Genomic DNA, 11,065 nt, shown 5'->3' with positions numbered 1-11,065 from the left:
CATTGTGCTAGTGTGTATCAGAGTGGTATGACATTGTGTGAGTGTTTTGCAGAGTGGTATGACATTGTGTGAGTGTGTTTCAGAGTGGTATGACATTGGGTGAGTGTGTAGCCGAGTGGTATGACATTGTGTCAGTGTGTATAAGAGTGATATGACATTGTGTGAGTATGTATCAGAGTGATATGACATTGTGTGAGTGTGTATCAGAGTGGTATGACATTACCTGAGTGTGTATCAAAGTGGTATTACATTGTGTGAGTGTATTTCAGAGTGGTATCACATTGTGTGAGTGTGTTTAAGAATGGTATGACATTGTGTGAGTGGGTAACAGAATGGTATGACATTGTGTGAGTGTGTATCAGAGTGGTATGACATTGTGTGAGTGTGTATCAAAGTGGTATGACATTGTGTGAGTGTGTATCAGAGTNCAGTGTATAAGAGTGATATGACATTTAGTGAGTGTATAAGAGTGATATGACATTTAGTGAGTGTGTATCAGAGTGGTACATTTTTGTATGACATTGTGTGATTGTGTATCAGAGTGGTATGACATTGTGCTTGTGTGTAACAGAGTGATATGACATTGTGTGAGTGTGTGGCAGAGTGGTATGACATTGTGTGAGTGTGTTTCAGAGTGGTATGACATTGTGTGAGTGTGTATCAGAGTGGTGTGACACTGTGTCAGTGTATAAGAGTGATATCACATTTAGTGAGTGTGTATCAGAGTGGTATCACATTGTGTGAGTGTGTATCAGAGTGGCATGACATTGTGTGAGTGTATCAGAGTGGTATGACATTGTGTGAGTGTTTTGCAGAGTGGTATGACATTGTGTGAGTGTGTTTCAGAGTGGTATGACATTGTGTGAGTGTGTGGCAGAGTGATATGACATTGTGTGAGTGTGTGGCAGAGTGGAATGACATTGTGTGAGTGTGTTTCAGAGTGGTATGACATTGTGTGAGTGTGTATCAGAGTGGTGTGACACTGTGTCAGTGTATAAGAGTGATATGTGAGTTTGTATCAGAGTGGTATGACATTGTGTGAGTGTGTGGCAGAGTGGTATGATATTGGGCGAGTGTGTAGCAGAGTGGTATAACATTGTGTCAGTGTGTATAAGAGTGATATGACATTGTGTGAGTGTGTATCAGAGTGGTGTGACACTGTGTCAGTGTATAAGAGTGATATGACATTTAGTGAGTGTGTATCAGAGAGGTATCACATTGTGTGAGTGTGTATCAGAGTGGTGTGACACTGTGGCAGTGTATAAGAGTGATATGACATTGTGTGGGTGTATCAGAGTGGTATGACATTGTGTGAGTGTGTGGCAGAGCGGTATGACTTTGTGTGAGTGTGTATCATAGTGGTATGACATTGTGTGTTTGTGTATCAGAGTCGTATGACATTGTGTGAGTGCGTATCAGAATGGTATGACATTGAATTGTGTGAGTGTGTATCAGAGTGGTATGACATTGTGTGAGTGTGTTTCAGAGTGATGTCCTGTTACCTCGTTGGGATTACAGATGGTGAGTCGCTCACATTCTGTAGGATCTGCCATGTGTTGACATTGGTAACAGTACGGGCCACGTGATTCACGTGATGGTGGACCTACAGGTAAGATATCAGCCTTCTTTAACAAAATACACACGAAAAAATATTGTTCGAACCAATCATATCTTTTTGAAAAAGATATCATACAATTACATTGTACGTTAGAAATACATGGACTTGATGTACAAATCAATTCTTCAGTGTATTCACTTTTATAATGAAATACCTTCCAAGATGCATCGGTATACCTGTCAGTCTGTCAGTCAATGATAAACAGATTCACTGATGTTTTAATGTGTTCGTGTATAGCTACAGCATCATACCAACAAAAATGAACACTGAAACATACTCTGTATAGACACAGTGACCACGGCTATAACTGGCACTTAACTAAAACCCGAAGAACCCATAAAGCTTACAGCTCGTAGATAAAACAGTTTTTGACCATATACTTGCAGTAATAACATTATTTTGATGTCTTTTAAAACATTACTGGTATTATTACAATTAATGTATACTTTGTTTTGATGAAATTGTCAAAGTAATGATTCTATCATAATGTTCACGTAAACAATGGTGATATGTATGTTAACTGTATGTTATACTTTATAAACTGTTCAATTCATGCGTTTAGCTTTCATTCAAAAAAAAAGCGTGGCTCACCAAAGATAAAAAAAATATACGCATGTTAGTGTTTTACGTTAATCTTTACCTTTATTAAACCAGTTCACTAAATGTGATAAAAAAAAAATATAGCATAATTGTATATTAAACATGTTACCCGCCCCCTGGCTGCCTGCAGTATTACAGTACAATTGGGTGAAATGTATTTATGATTTTTGACAGCTGACTTTACAGATTCTGCCCACTGTGACTTTGAGTTGTTTTCAGCGGTTAAGAGTCGAAACTTCGGTCACTAACACTCTTTGCGTTTCAAAGGAAACAGACGTTTTCGAAAGCTCGCAATAATGAGTTTTTAATCCTGTTTTGTTCAAAGCAACCTTTATTATTCATACCAAACTGATGAATATTATTCTGAAGACTTCATAGTTGATTACAAGTCTTTTGTTTATTTCTCAAATCCTGCTCAGTACCAGTGTACTGAAACACATTAATGAACAAATGTTCTTAAAGGTCAAGTTTTATTTTTATACACAATAGGGTACTCAATTTTTGTTTTCATATATTTTTTCAGAAACCAATGAACAAAGTATAACTGAGAATTCAGAGAAACAGGAAAGACAGTGAATCGTTACATACATTGATATTAACATAACATGTACTTACCAGGATCACCACAGCCCTTATTGTTACACATTAACATTACATGTACATCCCAGGATCACCACAGCCCTTATTGTTACACATTAACATTACACGTATATACCAGGATCACCACAGCCCTTATTGTTACACATTTATAATACACGTACATACCAGGATCACCACAACCCTTGTTGTTACACATTTATATTACACGTACATACCAGGATCACCACAGTCCTGATTGTTTCACATTAACATTACATGTAGATACCAGGATCACCACAGCTCTTATTGTTACACACTAACATTACATGTACATACCAGGATCACCACAGCCCTTATTGTTATCCATTAACATTACACGTACATATCAGGATCGCCACAGCCCTTATTGTTACACATTAACATTACACGTACATTCCAGGATCCCCACAGCCCTTATTGTTACACATAAACATTACACTTACATACCAGGATCACCACAGCCCTTATTGTTACACACTAACATTACATGTACATACCAGGATCACCACAGCTCTTATTGTTACACATTAACATTACAAGTACATACCAGGATCACCACAGCTCTTATTTTTACACACTAACATTACACGTACATACCAGGAACACCACAACCCTTATTGTTACACATAAACATTCCACGGACATACCAGGATCGCCACAGCCCTTATTGTTACCCATTAACATTACACGTACATATCAGGATCGCCACAGCCCTTATTGTTTCACACTAACATTTCATGTACATACCAGGATCACCACAGCCCTTACTGTTACCCATTAACATTACACGTACATATCAGGATCACCACAGCCCTTATTGTTACACACTAACATTACACGTACATACCAGGATCACCACAACAGTTATTGTTACACACTAACATTACACGTACATACCAGGATCACCACAGCCCTTATTGTTACCCATTAACATTACACGTACATACCAGGATCGCCACAGCCCTTATTGTTACACATATCCCCGTCACAACACTCCACACACGTCACCTGGCCGTACGCTGTTGAGTCTCCAAAGGACGAAGGTAATGTGTTATCTAAAGAACAACTCTACAAAACAAACAGTTTTTTTTGTAAGTATTTGATATGTTTGAACAATGAACACATACAACTAAATCATCTGGTTACTTGTTTTGTATATTGATTACATGTAAATCTTTTTTTGCAAATGCGTCAAATGAAAACAGATGCATTAGGAGATATTCAATACATATTATCAGAGATACAAATGTATATATTACATAATGTCAGATATATCTATTACATATTTTTATATATCCGTTTCATATTGCCACTTATATCTATTATACATTGTCATATATCTATTACATATTGTCATAAAATATTGTCAAAGATATTTATTCATATTATTATATATCTATTACGTATTGTCATATAATATTGTCAAAGATATTTATTCATATTGCCATATATCTATTACAAATTGTCATAAATCTATTACATATTGTCTTATAATATTGTCAAAGATATTCATTCATATTATCATATATCTATAACATATTGTCATAAATCTATTACATATTGTCATATAATATTGTCAAAGATATATATTCATATTATCATATATCTATTACATATTGTCATATATCTATTATATATTATCATATAATATTGTCAAAGATATCTATAACATATTGTCAAATACCTCTATTACATATTGTCATATATTTATTACATATTATCATATATACATATTACATATTGTCACATATATCTACTACATATTGTCATACATATCTATTACATATTGTCAAAGATATATATTACATATTGTTATATCTTTTACATATTGTCATATAATATTGTCAAAGCGATTTATTCATATTGCCATATATCTATTACATAATGTCATAAATCTATTACATATTGTCATATATATATTACATATTATCATTTATATATTACATTTTGTCAGACATATCTATTAAATATTGTCATCTATATATATTACACATTATCATATATCTATTACATTTTGTCAGACATATCTATTACATTTTCTCAGACATATCTTTTACATATTGTCTGACATATCTATTACATATTGTCATATATATATTACATATTGTCTGACATATCTATTACATATTGTCATATATATATTCCATATTGTCATACATATCTATTACATATTGTCATATATCTATTACATATTGTCATATATATCTACTACATATTGTCAGAGAATTATATTACATATTGCCACATATATTAATATCTATGAATATATTTTACACGCATGTACCATATTTCATTTCATATATTTTATTACGTATTATTACTAAGTACATTACTATCGAATTACTACATCATTTACTTTAAAATTTCTTATGTATTTCAATTGTACTTTTTGAAACGATTGAAATCCATAACTAAGCTTTAATCATACTGAGACCATACTGACTAGTTCAGTTTTCGAATCACTTTGAAATAAAGACATATAATTTTCCCTTTATTTAGCTAATGACTGCACTCTTCCTGTCACGTTTTACATTAATAAAAGCTTGTTACCTGGTTGTTCACACAGCTTGAAGTGAATTGGTCATGACCATTATGTGTCCGTATTTTTTGGACATGGCATTTCTGAAAAAAATAATAATTGAGAAGTGAGAGGCCTCATTTTAAATTGTGATATGATATATTACACGACGCCTAAGGCATACTCTCGGTTAAAACATTCTAAGTAAGATACCAGTGTAGAGTAAAAATGGCTTGATCCTAAATATAAAGGGCATGTCTCAGATAAACATGGATACTGAATTCAACCTGCACAACACACCTACATATATATACATATTTATAAAATACATTTTGATAACATTTTGTTTAGAAGACCGTTTTTTTTCAAAAACTATTTTCTCTAGATTTGGGACTTGTGAAAAACATGGTTACTACATCAAAATACAACAAAAGATGCAAACAAAACATGATTTTTAACCCAAAATTTGACCCCGCAAGTAGTAATTTTTTTCTTGAAGCCTGTCTGAAATTGAATATCGCCTACTCGGTTACAGTAATACTCACGTTTCAGCATAGGTCATTCCGATTTTTCACATTCTAAGTAAGGCATACTCTCGGTTATAACATTCTAAGTAAGGCATACTCTCGGTTAAAACGTTCTAAGTAAACCATACTCTCTGTTATAACATTCTATGTCAGGCATACTCTCGGTTATAACATTCTAAGTAAGGCATACTCTCTGTTATAACATTATATGTAAGGCATACTCTCGGTTATAACATTCTTACTAAGGCATACTCTCGGTTATAACATTCTAAGTTAGGCATACTCTCGGTTAAAACATTCTAACTAAGGCTTACTCTCGGTTATAACATTCTATGTAAGGCATACTCTCGGTTATAACATTCTAAGTAAGGCATACTCTCGGTTATAACATTCTAAGTAAGGCATACTCTCGGTTAAAACATTCAAAGTAAGCCATACTCTCGGTTAAAGGTTAAAACATTCTAAATAAGCCATACTCTTGGTTATAACATTCTATGTAAGGCATACTCTCGGTTATAAAATTCTAAGTAAAGCATACTCTCTGTTATAACATTCTATGTAAGGCATACTCTCGGTTATAACATTCTAAGTAAGGCATACTCTCGGATATCACATTCTAAGTAAGGCATACTCTCGGTTATAACATTCTTACTAAGGCATACTCTCGGTTAGAACATTCTAAATAAGCCATACTCTCGGTTATAACATTCTAAGTAAGGCATACTCTCGGTTATAACATTCTTACTAAGGCCTACGTTCGGTTAAAACATTCTAAGAAATTTATTTAATCAAAAGCATATTTTTTTCACTAAATAATCAATTTCAGGGAAACTGATGATGGTATCTGATTGCTTTTAATCATTTCACAGTATTTTGTTTGTTTGCAAGTTATATCTTCCTTTAGGGTGAATTTGACATCTCATAGAATATCGCCTTTTGTGTTTTTGCTGTTCTCTGTGTCCTGCGAATCGAACATATCCCCTTTTGACGTCATTTGTTAGATTCAAGAACTTCACTGGAAACCTGACTAGTTAGACCTGATATTTGTTTAAATAACTGCTATATTATTTATCATGTATATTATTTTTTAAATTAAAATGATTTAATCTTACTTCTAGTTTCTGTACGCAACTTCTCCTGTGCGTCATTGCATCGAGCTTAAACAGGTCTAAAACAAGTGCTGAAGGGCTCGGGTAATACATTGAAAACTGAATATGGAGATTGGAGGATGCCAACTCTTGTCTTTAACAATTTTTTTTTTTTATATAAATAATGACATAATAGGGTTTAATACGTGCATGCTTTTCAGTGACGCTTTCGAGGAGACTAAGCTAGTACGAAGTGCCTCCATGCTGGGCATGTTACATTAATTACCTCTCCTTCAGCACACTGTATATAGGTGTCACAGAACTCCAGGCGAGACACGAATGAACAGGAGAAACACTGGGGACCATCACCGTGGACTGTCACGTAAAGGAATACAATATACGGTAAAAGTTCACGGTGATACGATAATACTTCATCTTTGTTACTTTGTCCCCAAATGATTTAGACACTTCAGTTGGTCTTGAGACAAATTTGGCAAAATACCATGCCTTCTGGGAGTGCCTGTCCACATGCGAAACATTATCAAATTATCGAGTGAGTTTTCGCCCTGTACTAAAAGTAAAATGACAGACGACCCTACATCAAAATCTATAGTTATTTTGTGGTTGCTTGTAAATAGCTTACATTAATGTGTTCATTATTTGTTAACATTACATAACGATGACCCAAAATGTGTTGCAATTATGTTTTAGTTAAAATGCAAAACCCGAATAAAATAAAACTGCTCGGTGTTTTCAACTTTAATACAAACATTCTTCCAGCTTACTAACAGAATCGTAATTTGGTAATTTTCCTTGGAATCGCTATGGTCCTATACGAGGCACTGCAAAAACGTGTTTACAGGTATGCGTTTTCGACCTTCTGTCTTCCACTTACCTAGAAATACTGTATTAAAGAGGACTGCGGCCACTGGAAACAACAACATCACTGTGAAATAGAATGATAAAACATGTCAATATGTACATGTATATAAAACCTTCTAACTTACCAAAGTATAATACCAAAAACTATTACATGTAAATATTCACAATTATAAACTAATTAGATATTTCTGTTATTCTGTTCTAATAATCAAGTCGTGACGTCAAATACAAACTTCAAACAAAGCTCCAAAATGATTTCTGACTGAAGTTTGTCGTCTTGCAGAAATATGGAAATTTGGAATACAAAACACGACTTTCACCGCGGAATACAAAACACGACTTTTACCGCGGAATACAAAACACGACTTTTACCGCGGAAAACAAAACACGACTTTTACCCCGGATTACAAAGCACGACTTTTACCGCGGAATACAAAACACGACTTTTACCGCGGAATATAAAACACGACTTTTACCCCGGAATACAAAGCACGACTTTTACCGCGGAATACAAAACACAATTTTTACCGCGGAATACAAAACACGACTTTTACCCCGCAATACAAAGCACGACTTTTACCGCGGAATACAAAACACGACTTTTACCGCGGAATATAAAACACGACTTTTACCCCGGAATACAAAGCACGACTTTTACCGCGGAATACAAAACACGATTTTACCGCGGAATACAAAACACGACTTTACCGCGGAATACAAAACACGACTTTTACCGCGGAACACAAAACACGACTTTTCCCCCCAAAGAAATATCAATATTTGTTCAGCCAAAAGTAACCACACAGAAGGATAGAACAGAATTCTCCTCATAGCTTTTATCTTGTATAGAAACATTGAAATACACATTGCTAATATTGATGAAGGTATGAGACACTTTTGCTTACATATATATTCTCTAACGTGCGTTACCATGCGTCATGTTTGTAAGCGATTGTGATTCGTACCAAATAAATGTTAAAGATGTGCAGACTAAGATGTTACATCATACACGAGAACAAATATATGCAAATTTCCGATTAAATCAAATAATAAAAAGAAGAACCAATATTACCTTAACCGTATGTGTTGTTGTAAAAGCATACATAAGAGTATGTTTGTATATAACATGTTATATCTACTCTAGCATACGGACATGTAGTAGTGAATTTTAGTCTGTTAAAAATGTCGATCATGATGGTTGGGCACAACTTACAACATCTTGTAAATCCCTCGCGTCAACAGTTACAAACCACACAGAACGTCAGAACACATACATAGTTACAGAAGATACGTTCAATAATACTGTTACTAGTGTTAGGAATCCCATGTATGATGTTTATAATTTGATCTATCACCATCCCTCGGAGTATTCCCCCTTAGCAGAAACACACTTTCGCAATCGCGCTATCTATGACATAAACGCTGTGTGGTGGTCACTCTTTGGCACCCTGGCGCGACACTAATTTTCGTTAGTAAAAAGAGAAGTCATGGGGACATAAATCTGGTGAATATGGTGGTTTGTCAATCTGTACTACTTTCTCTTTGACTTTTTTTCATGTAGAATCTTTTGACAAGCTTCAGTATTTTGTCTCTTAAAATTTGGCGGTGATCGTGTTTCCTTCCTTGCACGCTATCTGAATCACAGGTCTAGAGTTGAGCAAAGGCATATAAAACATTCTTGACAATTTATATAAGTCTTGTTATAACTATCCTTTCTTGATTTCTCGACTCTCATTGCTTGTTATTAATGCGCCTCTGTGGTTCAAAGTAAAAGACCCAGGTCTCATCCAATGTAAGTAACTCAGATAGCTTTCTTGAGTAGCAATTATCGTACTTTTTTCAATATATTTTAAGCGTATTGGTCTTTTGATCAAATGTCGGCAAATGGGGAATCCATTGGGCTCAAAGCTTCTTTAATTTCCAACACTTGGTCAGAATGTGATGCCTTCTGAAATGCCAACCATATGAGCTATCTCAGAAACAGTATAACAACCATCATCCCTGATTATATCTTTCATAGAAGCAATGTTCTTCTTTGTTGCTGCAACCAGTGGCCTGCCTGGCCGTGTGTCCTCTTTGAAGCCAACTTTACCATGATTGACGTCGTACACCCACCACCTGAAAACAGTTCTCAATGTGACGGCAGAGGTGCCTGTTAAATGCTGCACAACTCTGCATGTATCTGTTTTGGCTGTATCTGTTAATCATGCCATACTTTAATATATTAGCGTATTTCAGAATAAGTCTCAACTTTCATTTTAACAGTGAAAAGTAGCTAGTAGTCCTGTGCGCAAACAAATGAATAACTTTTTCAATTCTTGTCGGATTATGTAGGAATTTTGCGCTTGCACTGTTCTTAAAATGTTTTGTAGTCTGCCAAGACTTAAAACTATTTAATTGCCCGTTCGTGTGTGGTGACAGAATTTATTGAAATTCCTCGTACATAGCCTAATTGGAAAATCGTCAGAAATTGAGAAATAGGAAGTGCAAGAAATGACAAACGTATATAACATATAAATACAATTTAAGAAGATTTTTTTTTCAAAGAACTGACTTGCACAAACTAGCTTCACACTCCTTTGAGATGTCAATAATGCACCATCCGATTGTCCCTCTGTAGAACAAATCGGTTACTTCGTGTTGTAGTTACAATAACAACACGTATGTTCTCTCGTATGAAGTAATACAGCGTTTTACAATAACAAAAAACAAGTCACTTCAACACTTGGTAAGGTGATAGCGATTCATGCTTATTTTCATCAGATAACAATTCTTATATTATGTAAATATTTATAGGATCTTAGCTAAAATTAGAGTAACATTGTACCTACTTGTTTAACATCCACACGACGAAAGTATTATTCTGTGTTGTGTGGTATGTATAAACAGATAAGGGCTATTACCGCAATGATGGCTTCCGAGTTAAGAACCATCGATGAAAACATGACAGCTGGTCGCCTTTGTGTGTACTATGGAATGGTGAGTGTCCAGTTTAAGATACATCTGGTAGTCCTTATCTTCTTACGTCAGGTGTTCACGGCTTTTTATTCAAGCTATAAGCTACATAGGTAACCAGTGCTGAGATAAGGGGCACATTGGGGCCACAGCATTTATATCATGATACCGTTATATGGAACTAGACTAGAACAATACTAGATGAAGTTAGGGCGACTCTTTTGTAGCATTTTGTATAAACATTGCGCGAGTTCGAGAC

At 34.8% G+C, this 11,065-nt stretch overlaps 1 protein-coding gene across 1 annotated transcript in view; it reads right to left on the bottom strand.

The window, feature by feature from the left end:
- Positions 1-10,753, bottom strand: part of LOC110456946 — an 18,631-nt gene extending 7,878 nt beyond the window's left edge. Inside the window, exons 1-6 of the mRNA XM_021508019.1 lie at positions 10,683-10,753; positions 7,865-7,915; positions 7,256-7,344; positions 5,387-5,458; positions 3,784-3,904; positions 1,503-1,603 (exon numbers count right to left, since the gene is read on the bottom strand). Of these exons, the coding sequence (XP_021363694.1) occupies positions 1,503-1,603; positions 3,784-3,904; positions 5,387-5,458; positions 7,256-7,344; positions 7,865-7,915; position 10,683 (435 nt within the window). The 5' untranslated portion in view covers positions 10,684-10,753. The remainder of the gene's footprint in view (positions 1-1,502; positions 1,604-3,783; positions 3,905-5,386; positions 5,459-7,255; positions 7,345-7,864; positions 7,916-10,682) is intronic.
- Between the last annotated feature and the right edge of the window lie 312 nt (positions 10,754-11,065).

This window comes from Mizuhopecten yessoensis, unplaced genomic scaffold, assembly GCF_002113885.1.
Source record: "Mizuhopecten yessoensis strain PY_sf001 unplaced genomic scaffold, ASM211388v2 scaffold8965, whole genome shotgun sequence".
NCBI lineage: Eukaryota > Metazoa > Mollusca > Bivalvia > Pectinida > Pectinidae > Mizuhopecten > Mizuhopecten yessoensis.
Note: the sequence above shows the minus strand (reverse complement) of the source record. Positions and strands in the feature narration are given on the sequence as shown.